This window comes from Patagioenas fasciata, chromosome 1 (assembly GCF_037038585.1).
Source record: "Patagioenas fasciata isolate bPatFas1 chromosome 1, bPatFas1.hap1, whole genome shotgun sequence".
In the NCBI taxonomy this organism is placed as follows: Eukaryota; Metazoa; Chordata; class Aves; order Columbiformes; family Columbidae; genus Patagioenas; species Patagioenas fasciata.
Window position 1 is genome coordinate 208,633,280 of NC_092520.1, and position 25,640 is coordinate 208,658,919.

The window sequence follows — 25,640 nt, forward strand, 5'->3', positions numbered from 1 at the left end:
TATCTTGTCCAACAAATACGTCAATTTGATGTAAGCAGTGAGTCTCTAAATAATTTGTGATCAGGACAATGCATCAATTTGGATGATTATTTTTTTAAGGGAAGGAACTATGTGGGAAAGGGATCATATCTGGGTTTGGTATTTAAGGAAGAAAAAAACCTAAATGCATTTTAATTTGACAGAATATCAATAGTAATGTGAATCTTGCTGTATTATAATCATGACTGTATTTAGTAATTTAATATTTATAATTTTAAATAGATTCCAAAGATGCCAAAGATAACAAGGAAGCACCTGGGAGTGAGGATTTGGAGTTGGAGCTGGAGAACCTGGATATTAATGATGATCCGTTGGAGTTAGACTGTGGAGATGAGGCAGAAGATCTTACCAAAAAGCTTCTTGATGAGCAAGGTAAAAATAATCTGGTTGAGGAATTCTTTGTTCTTTTCTGATTGCGTTTTGTTTTTTTACCTTGATGGTTTTTAGTCAGGAGATAGAACCACTACAGGGAGAACTATTTATAAGACTTTAGTAGCTGGAAATGGTTAGAATTGTCAAAAATCCATTTATAACGACATTCAGATACACGTTGAAAGCATTATATGGAGGTTTAGGTAGTGAAAGTTACGGATTCCTTCATACAGCTTTTAAAAATAAATATGAATGCAGTTGTCTGAAAAGTGCCTAGGAAGAAGTATGTAGACTTCAGTACATAAATGATTTTTCTCATCAAATGTGGTTAGGGTGCTAATAAAATATTTTCTGTTTTTAAGTTCTCTTGAAATCTAAGATTCAGCTCTACCTTTCTGTTTTGTTAATCATTAAAGACTTTTCTTTTGGTGCCATGGCTTTACATAGCAAAATCTAAGAATTTTAACCTAAAGGGCTACAAATGGCATCAATTAAGATCTAGCTGTGTTGGTTTTACTAGGGAAAACAGCAGCAAAATGTTTCTGAATATTTTCTTTTTCTTATGAATTACAAGTGTCTCTTTCAGTGGTACTGAATAGTGGGAAAAGCAACATCAGGTGTTAAGAGCCAAATTCACAGAGTACCGACTTGCTTTCTTTGAGCCCAATTTGTAAGACACGTTGGTTTTGCTGCTTTGGATTTCCAAGGACCAATGCAGATTCTTTTCTTTCATTTCTGAAGCAGGAAATTTGTTGTATGTGTAGAATACGGGGAAAAAAAAAATCACATCCAGAATCCCCTGGCTGGAGATTCTGTGGCTTGAAAGTGAAAATCCTACGTGATGTAGTGAATTTATGATCTCATTTTCTTGCTTGAAACTGCATTGGGCTTTAAAAGCTAAGAAGTTAAACCCAGAACTTTAGACTTCACATCAAAACAAAGAAGTTCAGGCCCTGGCAAAGACTTTGTGTTTGTGTTTGAAGCGTAGGTTCATGTAACCAAGCTGGTGTGTGGGTCTGTGGGTTTGGGCACTGAGTAGCTCAAAGTGTCAGTTTCCCAGCTGATAACAGAGATTTTAGGGCATGTGGGTCCTTAAATGGAGTGACTCTCTTGTGTACCTAAAGTTAGTTGGGCTGAAATTAATCTTGGGACTGTGCTGGTCTGGGATTCCTCACAAGTTCGAAGAAATTAGCTCTGGATTCAGTCTGTTTCAGGTTCCTTCTGAAAGGAAAACAATTGGGATAATTCTATGTAGTATTTCAGTAGGTTTTTCCTTTTTTTACCCAGACAGGTTGGAAAGAGCAATACCCTCTTGGGAATAAGTTTTCACTTCCATTTATATATTCTCTGAGTAGTCATTAGCTCATTAAGTTGGTTGTTAGGTTTTAATTGTGGGACATTCCCCTTTAGTGAGTTGTTATCCTCCAGTCAGATATATCAAACAAAACAGTGAAGAGCTTGATTCCAGCTGTCTATAAGGGAAGTACATGGAGATACTCACTTGGCAAAAAAAGGAAAAAAAGAGCATTTCATTTTGGATTGGTCATAGCCTGCTAGATAGACCAAAACCCACTTTGTAATTAGACATCTAAAGGAATGTGGATATTTCCTTCCTGTCCGTTTTTTTAAGGGATTCTTGGCTTGATAGGAGGGTGAGGTTTATTCCAAATAAAAAGACAAAGCTTAATAAGATGAGTGAGATCCTGTAGATGTGAGGGAGGGATACCAGGAGGTGCAGTCTCTGTAGTTCTAGCTCAGAGAGTCAATGCCAGTTGGAGTGTGTACAGTGGCACAGAAGGGACTGATGACCATGCTTCTGATAGTAAAAGGAAGGCAATGCCTGTTTTGTCATAATATAAAGAATATAATAGATATTACTTAATTTATATTATATTCTATTTATATATATTATATTTATTAACCATCAATACTGTTCTGTTTTTAAGCTAGCTATTCCTTGAGCATTAAACATACTCCCATCTGCGTGGTGGGAGTATGTTTGAAGTATGTCAGAATGGGGTTTATTTTTTTATCATTAAACAACCAACCCTTGGAAAAAGCCTTTTACTTTCTGCCCTGTAAAGGTAATGTCGTTTGGCTCACAGTGTAGGCTTTTTCTTAGAGACCTGTTGCTTCATAATTGTCTTTGCTCGTTAGTTTAGATTTGTGAATTTTGTAGAAATTTAGTGTCATTGCAAATTCTGTACCTTTGTCAAATTTATTTGATACTGACAGGTAGCTTCATAAATTAGTGAAGGCAATTAAAATAGGTATGATTGCCAAATCTTTGTTTTGCTGGAAACCTAGGCTATAAATTAGCAGTGTGTGCTACTTCACTTGAAACGCATAGAGAAACGCAGTGGTGTTTGGTTTTTTTGAGGGGGAGGTGTGTGTGTAATTCTGAATAACTCTAGTTGGTAGCACCAGATACACAGAATTAACAAAAAATCTGGATTTAGATGTTGTTTCAAGTTCTTTGATGTGATTGCATTTAGTGAATTGGTAGGGTTGTTTTGGTTTTTGTCTTGGGTTAATTTTTTTCAGCTTTTTTTTTTCAGTAAAATTCACTTTGGTTCTGAATTAGGAAAATTAGGTGTCTTTTGGCTGCAAAATACAGCTTTAACTTTTTTCATATGTACTGAATTTTTGTGTGTCGATATTTCAGGTAAGTTAGCAGTAATATTTTGTTCAAAGCCAGCAAAGAATAAAACCACTGTATTATGACACAATTATTAATACAAACATAAACCGGAGTATTCAGAGGTCAAGATGGGCCTTTAATATAAAAAGAGAGGATGCATGAGGTACAGCAGGGTCTTAGATCATAGAATCATAAGTAGTTTGGGTTGAAAGGGACCTTTAAAGCTCATCTGGTCCCACACCCCTGCAATGAGCAGGGACATCTTCAACTACATGTTCAGAGCCCCACCCAGCTTGATGAAAGGTCCAAGATGAAAAAAGGTAGCTTTAGTTATTGTGATAATCGTGGGGGGGGTAGATTTCATTGACAGAGGGAATAAGTAAATTATAGAGGGGAAAGCAGGATAAATAGGATAGACATTCCAGTCAGGCAATGGGTGCTGTGTAGTTCTTACTACTTCTGCATCTCCTTCTGGTGGTTAGGCTGTCACTTCTCTTCAGTCTTTTCTCCCCTGCCCAAATACAAGGGAGACAAGGCAGTTCTCCAAAGTGTGTGTTTTTAAAGCAGGTCTGCACTGATCCAGCATCCTTCACAGCATTCCTGTGCCTGTTTCTGTACTTGTTTCTTAAACTTGGGAGTTTATAATCAGCTAAGTTTAAGATATTGACATGTAAAAGAAAAGTTGATTTAGTTGAAGAGGTTTGTTTAGCAGGAATTCAGATAATTAATTTTGTTTCTCTGTTGTTTTAACTTTGAGTGAATCTTAATTTTCTTATTTTCAATATGCTCAGGGAAGAGAGAGGGAGCAGATAGCACCGGAGCTGAAAATAGTGACGGAAAACATGCTGAAAGAAGTGAGTTTTGAGGTTGTTTTTAAAAGAGAAGGTAAAATGTTAAAAATGAAGCTGTGTGAATGGAGACAAAGATATTAAGTAAGGAGTGACCAAGGTGGAATCCGTCAAGGGTACCCAGAGCAGGAGAACCCTGATGTTAATACATAGTGCCAGTTTTTGTGAGGTTGGTCAGCAGCAGAGATCACAGAATCACAGAATGTCAGGGATTGGAAGGGACCTCAAAAGCTCATCCAGTCCAATCCCCCTGCCAGAGCAGGAACACCCAGGTGAGGTTACACAGGAAGGTGTCCAGGTGGGTTTGAATGTCTGCAGAGAAGGAGACTCCACAACCTCCCTGGGCAGCCTGGGCCAGGCTCTGGCACCCTCACTGAGAAGAAGTTTCTTCTCAAATTTAAGTGGAACCTTTTGTGTTCCAGTTTGAACCCATTGCCTCTTGTCCTATCATTGGTTGTCACCGAGAAGAGCCTGGCTCCATCCTCCTGTCACTCACCCTTTATATATTTATAAACATTAACGAGGTGGCCCCTCAGTCTCCTCTTCTCCAAGCTCCAGAGCCCCAGCTCCCTCAGCCTTTCCTCACACGGGAGATGCTCCACTCCCTTCATCCTCTTTGTTCCCCTGCGCTGGACTCTCTCCAGCAGTTCCCTGTCCTTCTGGAACTGAGGGGCCCAGAACTGGACACAATATTCCAGATGTGGTCTCACCAGGGCAGAGTAAAGGGGAAGGAGAAGATGAGTTATTAAGTCAACCGTGTTAATTTTGCTACACTGTTTAGAGAACTAACAAAATTCCTATCAGAAGAGCAGGAATTTTAAAAAGATCTAAAAATGTTCATTAAAAAATATTTTTCTGGACTTGAATGACACGTGGGACTATATTCTGAACACTTTCCTCAGTGAGGCTTTGATTCAGTAAGATATTTAACATTATGCTTATGCCTAAGTGCTGTGCAGAGAGGGGGATCCAGCCAACAATTTGCTCACAGTACTGGTTTGTACCATCTGAACCTGAGGGCTCCTGCATGTACAGGCATTCATCTCACAGTGGAATAGCAACTTTAGGTCCTTAGGGTTTCCTCATAATTTGTTCCTGAAAATTGCAGGATCGCATCCATTTCTGATTAAATATGAAGGTGTTTAAAAAGAAAACAATATTCTTTCAGTGTCTACAGTGATCTTACTGCATTATTTGATCTGCACCTGGACAGACTATTACAAATATTCTAACTGTAATTGTTATGCATTACTACTTGTATTAAGTTTTTAAAAAAGAGGGCAGTGCAGTTTTAAAATGTGATGATAAAAGACTGGAACTCAAGAAGATCAAAGTGAAAAGCATGAAATTAACTACTTTTCCCATGAATTGCGCACTTAGAATTGTTGTTTGCCTTAGAGAAGGTAGCTCTGTCCATTTGATTTCCTGTCACTATAAAATGCTTGATTTTCTCTAAGTTGCAAACCTGCTACACATGCTGCAAAAAACCCTTTCAGTTTCTAAAGGATCCACATATTGTGATGAGAAATAAATACCTAGAAATACAATGTGAAAATATCTGTAGCTCTCCAGTGAAGGAGAGGACCAGTGAAAGAAGAGATACATTTAGGAAGTGTTGAAATTGAATGGGATAGTGGGACTTCTTGAGGGATTGTCTTGAAAAGTGAGTCAGAGGTTTATTTTTTTGATTTATTTTGAGAACATTGAATCAGTTTGAATAGAAGACTGAGGTGAGACAACTAATGGCTGTAAGGGAAAAGGGAAAACAAAAGGTGGCAGGAAAGTGTGGCTGTATATTTTAAAACAGAAAAATGGGTGATGAGGGGGTCAGAGTTCCTTAAACTCCATGGTCGTCTTTTGTCTGAGGCTGGAACATCTTCCCTTTTTTCCCCTCCTTTCTTAATGAGCCCTTCTCTCTTGTTCTTGTGACTTGCAGTTGCCTGTGTGGGAGGAGGTGATGTCATCTGCTTTAATCTCTAGCATTTTCAAGAGGGGGTAGCAGGCAGCGTTCCTTGGGACAATTATTAGTATTTTTTTACTTAAGCTCAATACCTTCCCCACTCTTCTCCACAACAAACCAAACCAATAACCAACCAACCAAAAAAACCCAAGAAGGGAAAAACATCCTGCAGTGTAGGATCTTTGTTTTTCTCTTTGCCTTTCGCTAACTTGAAAAAGGAGCTTCAGTCTTTTTTGCTGGTTTACCTTACTGTGTAGCCTGTAAAGACAAAGTGACTTTACCAAGTTTGGGGTATTTTGTAGTTTATTTGGGTGCAATTTCACCACTACCATAATCACCTTTTTGAAGTCTGTGCTGCTTTCAAATACGTCCTGGGTATTCTTGTTACTGCTGAACATCCTCAAACTGAAAGGAACCAAACATCACATTCCTTTTTCAGGAAGCGGTGTTCTTTTGTGTTGCTCTGACCAAGGAAGGGTTCTTTCCAGGTGTTTGTGGTTTTGATTTGGTTGGTGCTGCAGTGGAAACTGGACTCTTCTCTAGAACTTATTAAAATCTGGAAAAATTTGAAGCATACCACATGTTTTGCAGTTAAAGGGTAAGCTATAGGGGGATTGGTCTGGTGAGATCTTCGTAGTTGATGCCAGAAAATCTGAATTTTAATGGTTGAGTTGTCCTGCAGTCTTGAGTAGTGTTACTGACTCAATTAGTAGATATAGGTCACTGTCACTGCTTCCTGTGGTGCAAATTACATGGAAGCGTTTACTTGGAAAACAAGTCGTCACTTGCCTTGCAGTTGCTACCTGATCAGCCCTCCATCCTTGTTGCTTTATGGTTCTGTACTCTGGCTTCTGCACAGCTGAAGGAACTGAGTTGGTCTCAAGTGTTTACAGCCTCAAATGAAAAGATGTCAGGAACATACTGGATGGAAGAATGGCCTTAATGGACACTTTGGATCCAAAAAATCTATTTGTCTTGCAGGGCAAGCATACATAAAAAGTAGAATCCTCAACTACATTAAGGTGTTCTGTTGCTGTGTGGGTTTTTTTCCATATAATTTTTCCCCATGCTCAAGCCTTCTTGTGGTCTTCCTTTTATCACCTAAAGAAATTACTACAGTATTCTAGGAATATATATTTGTTGTTACTCCTGGCAATATAAATTAGGAGGTAGGGAACTGCTTGAGTATGAAGACAAGTTTTTAAGGTGATACTTTTGACTTTTGTTTGCATAGACAATCAATGGATTTTTTGCATTAAATAATGAGATTTTGTATTAACCTTTATATGTGGTTTTTTTGTTTTTAATCTGTGGATGAATTTTTAACAAATAAACATTACAAATGCACTGTGTTTGGGGAATGTGATTGTAAATGGTTATATTTCATAGCTAAAAGATGTGTGCTGCTTGTTCATTTTACTCTGTTAGAACAAGAGGATGAAGAAGCCAGTACTGGATCTCATTTGAAACTTATAGTAGATGCTTTTCTTCAGCAGCTTCCAAATTGTGTCAACAGAGACCTTATAGACAAGGTACAGTCTTTCCGCTCTTAACAGCCATAATGCTAGATCAGATTGATCAAAAATAAAGATTTGAAGCTTTGGAGTCTAGGAGAATCTGAATTCATTTTTAACCTGGAGGGGAAATAGTTTATTTTCTCACTTAACCATTGCCCGTATACCGTGCAATATTGGTTTTGTATGCCCATTCTCTTATGTGTTAGTTTGTTTTAGAAGTAGACTTGGCTTTTTCCTTTTCTTCCCATCACTCCCTGACAAGTTACTCCCTGTCTGCCTAAAGCTACTTTGTTCCTCGTGTTGATCCAAAAAATCATGTAACCAGATGTGTTTTCTAACTATGAACTGTAGACAAAAATGAAGATTTATTTTTGTTATGGTTACTTTTAGAGCGGCTGCATGTGACAGGAATAGCTCTGTAAAAGATGCTTTTGAGAAGGAAGCTATATTGCTTTAAATAAAAAACTGCTGTGTTGAAGGTGAAGTATTATATTCTTTTCTCTTTGTAGGCAGCAATGGATTTTTGCATGAATATGAATACAAAAGCTAACAGAAGGAAACTAGTACGAGCACTTTTCATAGTTCCTAGACAAAGGTAAGAGTTGAACGGGAACAAGCTGCATCCACTCTTTGGTTATTTAACTTAACATATGTATATATTTAACTATTTAAAGTACTGAAGACCATTGCATATTGCAAGTTGCATTTGTTTATTCCTGATGTGCGTGTCTAGAGTGGTTTATGCTGAAGCACCGAAGAAATATTTAGGATTAACGATCAAGCAGTTCAGCACTGTATTTTGCTAATAACTAGTTTCTCTTTTCTGGTACTTGTGTGTCCATAGTGGATCTTTTTGTGACTTCTTTAAACCATGAAAACAACAGCAAAACATACATTCTGTCAATAAAGGACCGTATATTTCATTCAGGAAAACTTATGCTTTTTATATGATAACCTATGAATAGTTAGAGCACAACGTAGCATAGGAAGGAGTATTTCTTGTGATATGTTAATTCTGGTGTAGTACATAGCTGTGGAACAGAGCTGGTTCTAGGCTGACCCATTTAGAGAAAACAAGGTTAAGAGTTTGAGCCTGGCTTCTTGCGTCTGCCTGTCCATATAGAATTTTCCTCTTTCTCTGTCTCTCTCTCTTTGTATGAGAGGTCCTTGCACTTGCAGGAGAAGCCTTGCTTACAGAAATGATTGCAAATATTGAGATAAAAGTTAAATTCATTGGAAGGATAATATATTTCTCAGGTAAGCTTACACCTTAAATAGGTGAAACTTAAGTAGGTGCAATTATGAAGGAGTCGCTTTTCTTGCTCCGCCTTGCCCTGTTTCTCCCAAGAGGTTGTTTTGTTGCTGCTTCTAGTTTCAAGTGTTTCGTCATCATCTTGGATTTCCTATTAGAGTTCGCACTGCTTTGATTCCATTCCTGTTTAACACTGGAGGGCAAACATGGTTTGGGTGTCCATTTTGTCTCAAGACTGACGTAGACTACTGCTTTGAATAAACAAGACTTAGTTCTTGCATCATGTTTTCAGCCTTAATTCTAGCTTATTTCGACATCCCATCTGCTGTGCTAATAACCCTACACTCTTAGCCATATGTAAACCAATGGTTTGTTTGCTGACTGTATGCATTAACTTGGCTTTATATTAGTTTTGTAATTAGAAGTGCACATAATCTTTCATTCTCTTATGTATTCTTTTCTCTAAAAAAATATGATTTTGATACTTCAGTCCTTGCAGACTTTGCTGCCTTTGTCAGTAATTCGTATTTCAGTCACAGACGCTTGAATATCTTCTGTGTTTGATGTATCAAGGTGCTATTCAGCCCAGATTTATCGTGTGGAGGAAATAACATTTTATGACCACCAGCAGGCTGACAGAAATGTATCAAAACACAATTTGAGAACTTTTTCACTCAGCCTAGGCCATCTACAGCGATGTAAATCAGTAGGATGACTTAGACTTTTGTCTTCAGCTCTACCATAATAGAGACTTCTCCATGTTTGTGTGCAAATAGAAGTGGCTTGTTGGCTGGTCTGTGAACACACAGTAATATTTGTACCACTGCCCTGTATTTCTTCCTGGTGCTGTAGATTCCATATTGCTTACATTGTTCATTAACTCTTGGAACCTCTTTGAAGATGGATGATTTTCTTTGCATAATGCACCAAAGTATGCTAGATGATAATGGCCTGAAGGAACTTGTTGACGTGCAAAGCAAAAGAGGTGGTTTCAGACAAGAATATGACGGCTTGTAGATTCAGCAGTGTGGTTTCATAGATACCATGAAAGCAAGAGTGAAATTCCTAGTGTATTGTGACATTTAAAAAAGGGGATGTGCTTTTTATGATCAGTTGCTAAAAACGTGTGTAGTCTGCAGATGATCACTGATTCATCGTCTTCCCAATGGTAATTCCATTATCCCACAAATTTGTTTTTAAAATAACAATTTTTTCTTAAAAAAATTTCTGTAGGAACTCAATAGACCAGTATAGATGGTGTGATTGGCTCAAGGAGGTGCTATCATAGCATCATAGAAACGTTTTCGTTAGAAGAGACCCTTAGGATCATCAAGACCAACTATATCTTTTTGACAGTTCTGTTCTCTAATAGTTGGAACTAATGCTGAAGCGAATGGCTCACCTGATCAGTGTGTTCTTTAATTATAAATACTAATTATCCTTAATACTAAGAAATATTAGCACTCCATGTATGATTATTTTAATACCTCTGCTCTGAGACCTACTAGACTAATCACAGAATGTCAGGGATTGGAAGGGACCTCGAAAGCCCATCCAGTCCAATCCCCCTGCCGGAGCAGGAACACCCAGCTGAGGTTCCACAGGAAGGTGTCCAGGTGGGCTTGAATGTCTGCACAGAAGGAGACTCCACAACCTCCCTGAGCAACCTGGTCCAGGCTCTGGCACCTTCACGGAGAAGAAGTTTCTTCTCAGATTTAAGTGGAACCTTTTGTGTTCCAGTTTGAACCCATTACCCCTTGTCCTATCAGTGGTTGTCACTGAGAAGAGCCTGGCTCCATCCTCCTGACACTCACCCTTTGTACATCTGTAACCATTAATGAGGTGGCCCCTCAGTCTCCTCCAAGCTAAAGAGCCCCAGCTCCCTCAGCCTTTCCTCACACGGTAGATGCTCCACTCCCTTCAGCATCTTTGCTGCCCTGTGCTGGACTCTCTCCAGCAGTTCCCTTTCCTTCTTGAACTAATGAATACTCCAGCTTCCAGTTGTAATATCTTAAGCTCAGTTGTGTGTATCTGCTTGTTGTTTTGCCTGTGTTACTGATGCCCATTTCTGGGCTACTAAGGAGAAGAAACAGGATGTTGTGTGAGCTTCTTGTTCTGAACTACAAAGAGCTGCAATGAAAATACCGCCTGAATTGCCCGTAGATGCAGATGATTTTAAAGGGCAACCTGTCCTACTGTTTCAGTTAGCTCTATTACTGCAGTTGGTAAAGGAGCAGTTCTGCTTTCTGTCTTGAAATAAACATTTATAAACCTTGTGGAAAAACTCTAGATGTGTGCATAACACACAGTACTGACAGTTGCTATGAAATACTGCAAATTCATTTAGAAAATTATTTAATACGCTGCTTCAAAGCTTTGTATATTATGCATTAACAACGTTTTTGCTTCTTGTATCTCTCTCTGAGCCATAATGGTCTGTCTTTACCTTCTGTCATTGTTGTTGCATGCTAGTTCTTACTAACACCAGGATCCATGGGAGAACAAAGCTTGTTGTGGTTATGTTCTTGAGGAGTTCTTTTGTTAGTGTTTTTGTGAAAGCTTCAGAAGAACAATGACCTTACAGGATGTAGATAAAGCAGTATATTTTCCGAAAATGTTTAGTCTCCAAGCATATCAGATAATGTTATTTAAGCGTTGACAGCCATAATAGCGTATTTCAATAACAGAAGAAGTTCTGTTTCTTCTCTTGAGGCATCAGTTTTAGGCGATGGCGCAGGCACAACAATTTTACCGAGAAAGTGCAAAATGGGTTTCGTGTTTGAGGAGTGAAGCAGACACTGTAAAATCAAGGTCATTATGCAGTGTTGCCAGGGAGCTTTTGTGCTCCCACTGGGGTTGGATAGATAGCGACAAATGCAGGATTCTTTAAGGCAGAAAACTTAATTTGACAAAAAAGGACAGTTTTTCCTCAGTTAGCTGTAGATTAGTGTTAGAATACATCATCATTGCGCTGCTCTGTTGAATGGAACACATTTACATTTTCAGCTGTGATTTGAACCTCCAGCCCAACAGAACAAAAAGGCTTTTAAAATGATTTTTGAATGCTAGTATACAAGTGGCTTTCAGATTTACATTGGAGCCTTTTAATTCAGGACTACATAGTTTGCACTAAAGTGACAGTGCAGTGATTTAACCCATACTGCTCACAGCTTGAGGGCATTTATGTGTAATTCTTTGCTATCTAACTGAATTATCTTCCTGTGCAGATATATATCATTATGTATGTGTAATTGCACACTGCAATTTTCTTGATTTTATTTTTTTTTAATTTTTTTTTCCAACTTAAATAAGAGAAGTTTTAAATCTCTTTTTAGACCTCAAATTCTAAACAGTTCTAGACAAATGCTAAATAGTAGATAGGGGCGGTTGTGGCTGCTTGTTTTGGTTTTTTTTTGCCATTCACATCTATGGTGATTTAAGAGGTTGCAAGTTCACTAAGCAAGAGATCTGTTGTTCATCATATGGAAATTTTTAGCATTATTATTAGCTATTCTTAATTCAGAAGTTAGTTGCTTTGTGAGAGTTAAATAGTTCTGAGCATATTAAGTCAAAACTGGAAACCTCCTGTATAGCTGCCTTCTTTCAGCTTCTCATTCTGAGAATCCTCAGTAGCAAGAACCTTTTTGTTTAATTGAACTTGGCTTATCAGCGGCCTCACTTGTTTGAGGATAAGATCAAGAGATGTGTTTGAGGTTAGTGATGCCATGCTAAGAAACAAAAGCAAAAATTGCTTATCTGGTAGTGTGCCAGTTCCTCAGCATCGTTCTCTTCCCACAGAGCGGTGTGGGTGGCAGTTGGTACCTGTTCAGGCCCTGTGAATATAACTGGATTGTGATTATGCTTGTGAGGCCAGGAATTCTTGCTGTGTTGCTTCGTTCTTTAAGCTTTCTGGTAGAATCACAGTTAATAATGAAAGAGGCATTTTGTACAATTCTTTCTGGATATAAAATTTTGGGTGCACCCATTCTAGAGAGATTGCAATTAGGACTATAATTGAGCAAAGTATTTTAATAAACTAACATTTGAAATTCTTAAAAAAAAAAAGTGCTTTTAGATATTTCATTGAAGTGTGCTGTATGTGATCCAGAGCTAACTAAATTTCAATCCAAGGTATGTGGTCAAAATGACGATAGTCAGAAGTAGCGGGGTGTTTTACTATGGTAGCTTATATTCAGGGTGCCTAATGTGGGCTTCAGAGAGTAACTGACTCATCCCTGATGGTGGATCTTGCTTCATAATGTAGAAGAGCAGGAAGAGAAAGCAATACTATGGGGTTTTTAGTTAATATCTGCCCCCTTTCTCAAGGAAAGAAATGTTTTTGGAGAAAGCAAAAATCCTAGTTTGATTTAACCTAAGTGCAGGTACCAGTAGATGGTGCCACTAACACTGTAGTCTCTCTGCTTCTGAACACTGATTTTTGTCTCCCCTGTGAGAGAGGGAACAGATTCAATCTCAGATTGCCAATTTTGTTGTAATTGACCTGAGGCTTTTCCTTATTATATTTCACTTATTTAGAAATACCCACTCTTATTATTCTTCCCCATGAAGGGACCTTTTGTGTTCTGTGAGGGAATAACAACAATGTGCTCTAAGACTTCAGTTTTCCCCCAGGTATGTTCAGTTTACAGAGATGAAATTATTAACTCTCAGTAGGCAGGTACTCGTTGGGACTAAGATAAAACTTTCTGCTGTTTGTTTTAAAAGAGAAATCCCCTTGGTTAAAACACGCTCCCTCAATTCAGCTGAAGTCCTTTTTAAAGTTCAGCTTGTGTATTTGTGTGTTAAGTAATGAGACTTTCCCTTCTCTGAGAGTTAATGACTAAATGCTTAACAACATTATAGTAATTTGCTGTGACCACTCATCCTTGACTGTGTGTTCCAACAAGCTTGAAAAATGTAAATACTGCTTCAGTTATTGATTAACAAGAGATGATAAAAACAGTTCAATAGGTAACTGGGATACCTGCAATGTTTCACCAGGGGGTTTATGCAGTATCAAGAGGCTGCTCAGCTATGCCTCTGCCAGGTACTATATTCTGGTGCTTTTAGTCCACAATTTAAATACGTTATTATCCCTCTTTTTTGGCAAATGGATATTAAAGATCTTGGAAATGTGTTCCAGTGACACAGCTGTAGAAAGGAGAGGGGATGCAGTTGTGTGTGCACTTTTGCTTTAATGCCCTTCCAGTTTTATTTGGTGCTAGGGCAAGCTCTGTGTGTCAGCTATGCTTGTGGGGAAAACCTTAATCCTTTGCAATGTGTAAACTCAAAATCAATTTTTCCCTTACAGGCAATTGAAGCATGCAAATTTAAGGTGTTTCTTTCCACTTAAAAGAGTAGGCGTGTTCTACAATTCATCTGTTTTACAGCATTGACTTATGTTCTGAAAATGAAACAAAAATACTTTCTTCAGCTGCTTAAATGATACTCTGAGACCTCAGAGTGCAATTGGTTTCTCTGTGTTTAAAAGTGATTCATGCACATTCATGCGAAGCACCGTGTTATATTCTGTGTCCTGCTACCCGATGCCACAAACCAGGCTTAAGGGCATTTATCCCGTTTTTACAACCACATAGTTTTGAAAGGAAATTAACTGTGAGGGATTCCAAAAAGATGTGGCAGTATAGCTTTTTGTATAGTTATTTTAAAATTATATTGCAGTCTGAAATGTGAGCCCATAAAATTGCATGTACATAGTTCTGTCGATATATGCACGTTCATTCTTTTCACAAGCAAAATGGTACCTTACGTATAGACATAAATTCTTTTTGTGTCTGTAGCATAAGTAAGTTGACTATTTTATCATTTCCTGTGTTTGCAGGTTGGATTTGCTACCGTTTTATGCAAGGCTGGTTGCCACCTTGCATCCCTGTATGTCTGACGTAGCAGAGGATCTTTGCTCTATGCTGAAAGGCGACTTCAGATTTCATGTATGTTTTGGTGGTTTAGGTTTTTTTTTCATTCAAATTAGCCAGTCTGATAATTGTCATCTTTTAGGGAGAAAAAAGTTTGATAATATGTAGACGCAAATCCGAAAACTGAATTACTTAATTTAGAATATTTTTCTGTCGTCTGAGCAGATTTGTTCTAGAATACTAGATTTGTATGTTCAAATTTTTATATATATACAATAAGCTGTGCTGTTTGTAGTGCCATCCTTAATTTCTGGTGTTAAACGGTGATTAAAATGAACTGTACAACAGTTACAACAAAACTTGCAAAAATTAGAAACTGTGCTCCAACTGTGTTAAGAGTTAATTAATAACTTACATTTCAAATGAGAACTGAGCTATTCTAGCAGTAGATCCCCACTCCAAGGTCAGTGTTGTAAGGTAGTGGTTACTATTGCAGTATAGTGCTTAATTCTATTAATTTTCTATGGTTATGGCGTATAGTGGTGACTCCTGTACTGGTTTCTGAACTTTATGGCACAGGATCAAATTTTTTTCTAATACTCACACTAAAAATGTTTACTAATTACTCAGACTTAATGAAGTCTCACCTATCTGAAGTTACCTGTTGTCAAACTTATTTCTGTTGTAGAGGAATACTGTATTTTGCTGAACGTGATTATGTTTAAAATGTTTGAATTTGCACTTTGTCAGTAAAATTATGCTGCGTATCAGTGATTCCAAAAGAAAAGGAGAATTGTACACTTGATTAAAGTTTATTTGAGAAAGCTGTCAACGTTTAGTGTTTCCTTAGGGACTATGCCAGTGGTCCCACTCATATGGAGACTACTTACTGATTCTAAGTATATAGAATCTAGAATTCTTACCCACTACTTCACCAGAGCAAAACAAGGGTGGCCAGGCTGATATGCGTCTGTGACTGTTGGTATGTTAGAGGACTTAGGTTTTTTGGGGGGAAAAGGGATAGGGAAAGAAACTCAAAATCTTCTAAAGAAACAAGGTTGTGGAGAGGCTTTTAGGAAACCCGTTCATATATAAAAACAGAGCATAAAGAACCAAACAAGTACCGAACACTTCGGAATTCCCAAGCTTACTAAGCACATTTGGGTCAAAGTAACTTATAAGGGGTAGGTAATCTTGAGGGCCTAAAATCAAATAAATCAAATGCCTTTTTTTTTTTTTTTTTTTTTTTTTTAGGTAAGAAAAAAGGACCAGATCAACATTGAAACAAAGAATAAAACTGTGAGGTTTATTGGTGAGCTTACCAAGTTTAAGATGTTCTCCAAAAATGATACTCTCCACTGTTTAAAGGTTAGTGCTGGGTAGTCCTGTGCTGCTGTGTGTGCTGATAATGGAGCAATCAGATGGGGATACATTATCTGTTACTGATGTTGTCCATTAATTCCTCGCATCTGATGTTTTAAACCCTGGTATCTGTTGCTACTGGTATGAGGAGACTTTTGTAGCTGTTCTAGAAGTAAGAATTTTTCTGATTGTGAGAATATATTAAAATTAACTTCCGCATTTGGACTTAAGCAAATTGCTAATAATTTTCCTTGTAAAGAGATGGTAGACATTACCACTTATTCATTTGCTGTAGCTTGCAAAACAAGGAGTGAGCTTTTCTTTCCATTATGTTGATTTCAGTTAATGTTTTTATAGTGCAAATAACAGTAGGGGGGAGGGGTGAGAGGCAGAAGGCTTTTTGGTGATACAATGAGAGGCTTATATGCCATCTTAGCAGGTGCTTTTGTTGAGGAACAACATAAAGCTTTGGAAAGCATGAGTCTCTGGGTGTATCATCTCAATTTACATGCTGATAAAAATTCACACTTATCTTTGTCAAGTACCAAATTAAAAATGGATTTTACAAACAAAAGTGCCTTTTATAAAAGGTGGTTGAAGACTCAGGGGTTAAAATCACTTTCTGTTCATTGACTCATAAAGTATCAAAGCTGAAATCTTAAAAAAATGATCATTCATCATTTTTCCTCTTTCATCTATAAGATATTGTAAATTACAATGCTCTATTAATTATTAGTTGTTTAACTTAAACAATACAATTCAATTTGATGTGGTTCAAGGTTGTCGTGTCCCCGTGCCAGATAATTTGGTGGTTTTCCAGTCTAGCAGCAGGAATTTTAAAGCAGATGTGAGTTGGAAGGGGTATGGGAGAGATTATATTTTGGATTCTGTTACCATCTGATCAGTTCAATCAATTTGCATTGTTTTTCTTACATATGGAACACCACAATAGTGTAAGTCTGGTAGCCATAACTTACTGGTTTCTGTAGTTGAAAAAGACGTTTGACATGCTGTGTCTTTGTATAAATGTGTATCAGATGCTTCTGTCGGACTTTTCTCATCACCACATTGAAATGGCGTGTACGCTGCTGGAAACCTGTGGAAGATTCCTCTTTAGATCACCAGAATCTCACTTAAGAACCAGTGTTCTTTTGGTAAGAGAGGACTCACTGTCTTATAGGGAAGGGTGTGATGAACTGAGTTAAACTAATTACTACTTTTATTTTCTGGCTTTGTGATGTGGTCTAACCATAATGATGATTGTGACTAATACCTTAATTATCAGTTGCAGCGTTCGAGCACTAATAAGTAGAACCTTTCATTAAGTTTTATTTTGAATGCTTAGCGAGGATAATGTTCTGGATTCTTTAGATAAGTATGGGAGAAGAATTAATAAGTTTTCCTGAAATCTTGCCTCCTTGTTGTGGAACGGCGCCGAGATGGACCGGTCGCACATATGTTCAAGTCCTGGGCTACCTTGGTGCTATTGGCCTTTGTTTGTAGCCCTATGGACTTGTATCATCATGTTATCTATAGCCTGTCCAGTGCTGTCTCTGCTCTGAGATTGTACCTCCTGTAAGAACAGCTTTTTGGAAGCATTCTGGAGGATTCCACTTGACCCATATATCTGTTAAACTTAAATAAAGAATTAAATTTCTGAAGCAAAAAGCTATTGCTTTTGAACTACAAATAGCTTGGAGATAGGGCAGAAACAGAGGATGAGTTAGAAAGAGTTTAGCAGCTGTAGTGAAACACCCGAGATGCTATTTGAGGGGAAAAAATGGTGGTGAATAGAACCAGAGATAAGATACTTCAACTGGAGATGAAGACAGTTGTAACAGATGAGGTTTCTGTGCCCATAACAGTCTAGTTCTAAATCTGAAGAACAAGTTTATGAAGACAATAGAGGGAGGGGTTTTAGGAGTAGAGGTTGGTAATTAAGGTAAGAGTAGAAGCGGTATCTGTAAGTCTAGATAAAGTGCTGGCAGAGATTTAAAAATAACAAGGATTAACTTTGGATCTTTTTTAGTGTGTGAATTTGAGCCCCAAATCATGTGTTACTGGCTTGAGAGACGATCCTAAAACTGTGTCCAAGGCAAGAGACTGAGTCAAACATGGTTAGAGGAAGTCCTTCAAAGATGGATATTAGCAATAGGAAATTTTGTTAAATTAAAAGCTTACTAGTAGACTAATAGACCACATTGTTATATTAAATGTCTGAGTAAACGTTTTAATGTTACCTTCAAATCCATGCACTGTAGGAAGAGTATAGATACGTATCTGCAGTAAAGAAAGTAGTTGCTATGTTTTGGGGTTTGAGCATTTGGAATCTCTTTCTAGAGACAGCTCTTAAGCTGTGAAAATATCACTGTCTCATCCGTATTTATCTCCTTTCTTACTAAAGCACTGGCTTACACTTGACAGGTCTTTCTCTGGAATCTATAGCTTCCCTTCTCATTTTATAGGGTTAACTGAGGAGCAATACTTGCATACTTGGGTATGTTGTTGTGCAATTTCTTTTCCACAAAATGCTGTTTCTTTCTGAACCTCTTTGAATGTCACAGCATTTGTGGTGGTGGTGTAGTCAGAGACGGACAAATGAAGTGCAAGTTCCTGACTCACACTTTTTGTTGCAGAGTGCTTTTGATCTCTCAGTTTTCTAAGGGTTTGCCAGCTGATGTGTTTTATTGTTAAATGTATTCCTTTCCATAATCAAGTCGCTTTCCCCTGAAAATGCTGTTCCATTATCTTTAAAAGACACTTATTGCTACCATATTTTTGTAGTTAATAAAAATTTTAGAAGCCAGGAAAAATTAAATACTTTTCCCAGAGCTACTTGCCCTAGCTGACTGCTTTTTACTCTTATGCTTTGCAAAAATTCTGATGTTTAGCTGTATTTTTGACATCTGCTGGATGAATGCTAAACATGACAAACCACAAACACTGTTTCAATAACTGAGGCTTAAAGCCTCCCAAAGTGTTGGATATGTAGTCTCTTCTTGGTTGAGGAACCAGGGGAAAAAATGAATGGCAAATAAGTTTAAAATATCTGTTGATTGAGATGTCAAACAGGCCAAGTAGATTTATATTCTATAACCGTCTTAAAAGCTGCATCTTCTAATGTTGCCTTGTGTAAACTGTAGAGATTAATTTTGACTTAAATAGTATTATGCAAATTGGGTCATAGTCTTATGTTACCAATTGGTGTGAACTGTAGAGAAGATTACTACCAAAGTACGCTAATTAGGTTCTTCTGGTAAAAATCTAAGTAAATGTAAATGTGATCTTAACAATTACTCTTATGGGTAGAATTAAGGCCTATTGATAATAATTATTGGTCTTAATCTTTACTGCTGATGATATATTATGTAATAAGATGCCAACAGGATGTATGTCTCCTGTTAAAGACTATTGCTTTGACTTGGTGTGGAAGAAAGTTGTAGTTAAGAATGCATTTTTCAGTTACTTAACTGTAAAAGCATTTGTCTTGAGAATGTAGTATGTCAACATCTTTAATTGATTATTTGCATCTATTTCCAGGAACAAATGATGAGAAAAAAACAAGCAATGCATCTAGACGCTCGCTATGTTACAATGGTAGAAAATGCCTATTACTACTGTAATCCTCCTCCAGCTGAAAAAACTGTGAAGAAAAAACGTCCTCCTTTGCAGGAGTATATTCGTAAGCTTCTTTACAAGGATCTCTCTAAGGTTACCACAGAGAAGGTAAATCCTTTTGAAATCTTTGATATAGACTTTACTGGAAGTGACATAGTATTAACTTTTGGAGGGCTTAGGGATGGTTATATATATATATATATATGTGTGTGTGTGTGTGTGTTTGTGTATTTTTAATTGCAAGGAAGAAGGATTGTTTTTGTATCACTGATTGTTAAGATAGTTTCATTTCTTCTATTGTAATGCATGGCAGCTCCAGTCATGGATCTGTATTCTCTACAGCCATTAAGTGCAAAACAGAGGATGAAATAAGAGTCTTTGTACTAACTATCTTGCATTCCCAACCATGAGAGAGGGGGGATGACAGCGAGTATCGTGATATTTTGCCTGCTGAAACGTTAAGCTTGTCTTAAAACTTGGTTTAGGTCCTGAGACAGATGCGCAAGCTGCCTTGGCAGGATGCAGAAGTGAAAGACTATGTTATATGCTGTATGATCAACATCTGGAATGTGAAATATAATAGTATTCACTGTGTAGCCAACCTCTTAGCAGGGTTGGTCCTTTACCAGGAAGACGTTGGAATTCATGTTGTGGATGGAGTGCTGGAGGATATTCGACTAGGAATGGAGGTAAGCACCCAATGTTCTTATTAAGCCATGCTCATCTGCTTACATTGAAAGGAAAACAATAAAATAATCATGCTTAAAGAAAAGAATCCTTGGATTCTGGATTCTTGTCTCAGTTGTTTACTTTATGGATGTTCATTTAAATTAAAAAACAACTTCCCTGAAGAGAGAACAAAAACACTCACACACACAAAACCCCCAAACAAACAAACACACACCACCAAACCAAACCTGCAAACATTTCTAGGACAGTTATTTAGCCTCCCTTATTATAGTAAGGGGATATCATTTATTCTTGCATAGTGTATTCAGATTCATGCAACCTCAAGTAACTTTGGAGATTAGCCCATATTTTGATGGGTTATAGTTACAAGAATTCTCTGGGCAATGAAAAATTTAAGACAGTATATTAAATGTATTTGAACATTATAGTAACTACTAACTTATGCATTTTCATCAATACCTTCAGTACTTTTCAATGTTTAATTTTGTGTAATGTACATTGCCATAAATACCCATCTTTCATTGCACTGAATTCCATCAATTTAAAATAAAATTAAAATAAAACCCAAGCAAACAACAACAACCAATTAAACAAAACCCACAACTTTTTGCAAAGATTCTATTGTATCTGCATGATGAAATGATTTTTTTGTTGTTGTTCTTTGATAAAGGTTAACCAACCAAAGTTTAACCAGCGGCGGATCAGCAGCGCCAAGTTTTTGGGGGAACTTTACAATTATCGGATGGTGGAATCAGCTGTAATATTTCGAACTCTCTATTCTTTCACATCATTTGGTGTGAACCCTGATGGCAGCCCTAGTCCGCTGGATCCTCCAGAGCATCTTTTCAGAATCAGACTAGTCTGCACAATCCTCGATACCTGCGGGCAATATTTTGACAGAGGATCCAGCAAACGAAAACTTGATTGCTTCCTTGTATATTTTCAGGTATTCTAAACTAAATTTTCCATTGTTTTGTGGATTTCTTTAACAAGTTAATATAAGTCAGTCTGTTACATATTTCTTTGTTCTCTAGCACTATAATTTTTAGAATCCTGTCTGGCTGATAGCAGTTTTATTTTAAAGTGACATGTATGTTCAGTTATGTGTCAATGTTACTGTTCCACCAGAACACTGGGGTCAGGATTGATTCACTGAAGGGTTTAGGGTCCTTCGTTCAGGGGGTCTCAGCAAATGGAAAAATAGGCTGCCAGAAACCTCATGAGGATGAGTATCGAGTCTTCCAGTTGAGCTGGAATAGCTCCATGCAACAATACAGCCTGGCAGTGACTCCCTAGACTGCAGCTTTGCAGGGACAGAGCTGGGACTCCTGGATTGTGTGAATCATAGAATCATTTCGGTTGGAAGAGACCCTCAGGATCAACAAGTCCAACCATAACCTAACTCTGGCACCAAACCATGTCCCTAAGAATCTCTTCTGCACACCTTTTAAACACCTCCAGGGGTGGTGACTCCACCACTGCCCTGGGTAGCCTGTTCCAATGCCTGACAACCCTTTCTGGGAAGAATTTTTTCCTAATATCCCATGTGAACCTCCCCTGGCACAACTTGAGGGCATTTCAGTATGACATTGAGGCTGTTTCAATATCACATTGAAGTTCTACACCATTAGGGTGGTGAATGCCAACAGCATATGATGTTGTGTTGGCAAAGGTGTAGCCAGTGGATCAAGGAAAGTGATTGTATTTTACTTTTTCCCTTCCCTTCTGCTTGGCACTTACGAAGTCACATCTGGAACCCTGTTTCCAGCTCAGGGCTCCCTGGTAGAAGAGAGGAGAGACAGCAGCAAACTGAGCTGAATCCAGTGGAGGTTCACAAAAATTATCAGGAAGCTCCCAGTTCTCACATTGTGGGTTTGCTCATCTTGGAGAAGACAATGCTGATTAGGTCACTGTCCTCAGCTAATGGTGTTTGTAGAGAAGGAGTCGGATACTTCTCAGGCATGCATGGTTAAGAGATGAGAAGTAAGAAGCACAAGCTACAGCAAGGAAAGTTCTGACTCAATAGATGTAAAGGAGATCGAGGTGGAAGATTTCATAATGAGAGTGTTTAAACACTGGAATGGGTTCCTCTGAGCAAATGTGGAATTCCAGACCATGGAATTCATGCAAAAATTCTTTGGACTTAATTTATTTTTCTTTCTGTTTCTATCTAAATTATACTAAATCAATGATATTAAATCAAGGTGATAACTTATTTCAGGCCTTCAGGATGCATACCCTTCATCAGGATCTGAGATGCAAACCAATTTTGAAGTACAGCGTGGTCCTGTTTTCAAACCCAAACCAAACTGGCCATTAAGAAGTCATTGTATTTTTTGTTACAGCCTAGAGTTTCAACAAGCATTTCTTTTGACTAAGTCACCTTTTCAGTAAACATTCTGTTACTCATACTTCTTTTTCAGATGGAATTTTTGTGACACCTTTGTTCTCAGATTCTGCTGTCAGGTTCACTTAAGATCAGCATTTATTTTTTCACAATTTTACTGTAAGGGATAGGCGCTAATTTGTTATAAAGTAAACTGGACAAGTCACTTTGTACTTGCTTGCAGTCTTGTGTGATGTTTCCCCCTTCCTTCCCATAATACACCTTTGGGGGAATTAATTTTCTTGAAAATACTCACCCAACTTTCAGTTCCTTCCTCCATGTAAGTGCCCATCTCACATAGAAAAATCTACCCTTAGAAGGCACTTTCTTTTCAGTGCTTTTTTGCTCAGTATTCATACTTCCAACAGTTGTTGTGAGAAAAAGAGCATATTCTCAATGACGGTGATATCCACTGTTATCAATCGATGTTTAGTGACATAAAAATATCTAATAGTTACATGAAGTAAGAGAGTAGTGATGTGGAGTCTTCTGCATTTTCTACTGTACAAACATGACTGGGCATTACAAACTTCATAAGTAACTTATAAATACCAGTGTGCATCTGATTTATTTGAATGTTTTGTATTCTAGCGGTATGTTTGGTGGAAAAAAAGCCTGGATGTTTGGACAAAAGACCACCCGTTTCCTATAGACATAGACTATATGATTAGTGATACACTGGAACTGCTGAGACCAAAGATAAAGCTCTGCAATTCTCTGGAAGAAGCTATCAGACAGGTGCAAGACTTGGAACGGGAATTCTTAATAAAATTAGGTAAGAAAATTTGCAGGGGAAATGAGGGGATTTTTGGCAATTCTTGTATTTTTAAAAATTGTGTTTTATATGACGATAGATAACTCTTGTTATTCTCATGATCCTTTTATTCTCATGAGAGAAATATTTTTGTTACTACTTTGCATTTTTGTGATCACCACAGAGATCTTATAGAAACTCTGAAGTGATTGTTTATTAAAAAAAAATTCAATATGAATACTATTGACAGTAGTATTTGGAGAGGGGGGGTGTGTGTATACCTATATTAATAAATGGAGTAGTATGGCGCAAATAGTGAAGAAGCAAACTATGAATTTTATCAGAAAAATTTAGGAAGCACACAACAAAAATGAAGGAGTGTTTGGACACTCAATTACTGCAGCCTGTGGGTTGTTGAGCACTGATGGAAACCAGCTTTGGTCATTTTGGTTCCTTGCAGCTCTGTGTTTCTTCCCCTGTTCTGGATTTGACCAGAGCTGTGAAAGTAAGCACTAGGGTAAGACTAGAATACAAGAGAAAACATTTTACTCTTAAAACACTGTCAGGCACTTTGAGCCTTAGGCTTCCTTTGGAATGACTTCAAATGGGCTTCACGTTTCCGTAGAGGCCAGAGGATGATTTCCTTTTCATAAATTAGAGCTTTGCTTGGATTATTACAGTTTATTTTCTTCTTAAAATGTGTGTGTCATCTGGCTTGCGTGCTGGCTTGTAGTTCCTGCTAAGACCACAGTGATGTATATTTATATTTATAAATCCTGCTGTGTTAAAAATCAGTTCATTTCAGTAGAAGAAAGTTTGGCTTTCAGCACAGCTCAGTTGACAAAATACTGATTAGTGTGTATCTAAACCAACTATCATCAGATTAACTTGTAAACTTTTTGTACATATCAGTTCTTACTATTATTGGATATTGCTGTGCTCATTTCTCATTAGATTCAGTTGTTTCCAGTCTTCCATTTTTATTTGAATACAGTCTTTTATATGTAAATTTGACACTTTATAAGTGTTAATTCTGGCCTTAAGAGCACTTGTTCTAGTTATACAAGCTCAAGTTTTAAGAATAATCCTTTAATGCGGTGGAATGAGTATGTGTAATTGCCAGGTAAAACATCGCAACATACATTTTAGGAGAAATTTGAATTTTTAATATGTTGTTCATTTAATTGACATGCCTTAAAACTACCTATGAAATGCAGATAAATTTCCTTATGGTATGATCTAAATTACCAACTTTTATGCTCTCAAAATGATAACTGAGAAGTAATTTACAACTTTATGTAAACTGTAATATTCTTGGGAAAGATACTTGGCATTTCCTTCCTACAAATCATAAGAACTTCTGTTCTCTGGATCATCACCACCGCTATAGCAGTTGGATTCGATGAAGTTAATGGAAGATACGTGATTGCTGAATATCACCAAGTGTTGGAGGCATTTTACTGTGTTTGTTTTGGCACCGGTGAAGCCCATCAACAGTACAGCCTTTAAAAAGGGAGTTGTGTCCTGCGTGTCCCGTCAAGCTGTTACTTTTCTTGATGTTGATATTACTTGTTTGCTATTAAAATGTCAGTATGGGGTGCGATAGTTCCTAGTCCTCCTGTTAGGACCGTTTGAAGGTGGTCTCAGGAAGGTTGTAGTCTGCTTTTCTGATCTTTGAAGGTTATGACAGTAGGTGCCTGCATATCTGCTGGTTTTGTAGAGCATCTCTGATTTAGTGCTCGTATTTCAGCGCATGTTTCAGTAAAGCTGCATGTTCAGTTTGAGGATATTTTGAAGCACTTTGCACAGTACAGCTTTTTGATTGCTGTTCTGTGGGAGATTTTAAGCCTTATCCATAATGTTTTCCTACTTTTCTGGCAGGGAAAGTATTACCCTTTACAAGTAAGGTGACTGTACAGAAAATATTTAATTCAGAAGTCAAATATTATGACTCATTGTAAGTTTTAGTGTTCAGTAATAATGGACTTTTGAAGGAATCTTCCACCTCTAACTTGAGCTGTTATATGTATTGTAATGTTCTAATTCTGTTCCAGTTCCTTGTTCTAATTCTTTGTCGTTTTCTGAATTTCAGGAATTGTCAATGACAAGGATTCCAAAGATTCCATTACAGAAGGAGAGAATCTGGAAGAGGATGAAGAGGAAGAGGAAGGTGGAGCAGAGACAGAGGAACAATCTGGAAATGAAAGTGAAGTAAATGAGCCAGAAGAAGAGGTGACCTTAATCCTTTACCTTGCTTTGCATAAAAGAAATGAGTAATCAATATTTTTATTACTCATTACTTTCTGAAGCCCTTCTGTGTCACAG

At 37.6% G+C, this 25,640-nt stretch overlaps 1 protein-coding gene across 4 annotated transcripts in view; it reads left to right on the forward strand.

Annotated features, from left to right (window-relative positions):
* The window catches only part of UPF2 (UPF2 regulator of nonsense mediated mRNA decay), a 58,342-nt gene that overhangs the window by 11,977 nt on the left and 20,725 nt on the right, over positions 1-25,640 (forward strand). For 2 of the 4 annotated variants that reach the window (XM_065841550.2, XM_065841560.2), the window contains exons 6-17: positions 262-411; positions 3,844-3,906; positions 7,289-7,392; positions 7,887-7,972; positions 14,472-14,580; positions 15,760-15,873; positions 16,905-17,021; positions 19,408-19,593; positions 19,971-20,174; positions 20,846-21,121; positions 23,153-23,336; positions 25,408-25,547. In XM_065841550.2, the coding sequence (XP_065697622.1) occupies positions 262-411; positions 3,844-3,906; positions 7,289-7,392; positions 7,887-7,972; positions 14,472-14,580; positions 15,760-15,873; positions 16,905-17,021; positions 19,408-19,593; positions 19,971-20,174; positions 20,846-21,121; positions 23,153-23,336; positions 25,408-25,547 (1,733 nt within the window). The remainder of the gene's footprint in view (positions 1-261; positions 412-3,843; positions 3,907-7,288; positions 7,393-7,886; positions 7,973-14,471; positions 14,581-15,759; positions 15,874-16,904; positions 17,022-19,407; positions 19,594-19,970; positions 20,175-20,845; positions 21,122-23,152; positions 23,337-25,407; positions 25,548-25,640) is intronic. The other 2 variants (XM_065841570.2, XM_065841577.2) reach the window with 1 other exon arrangement.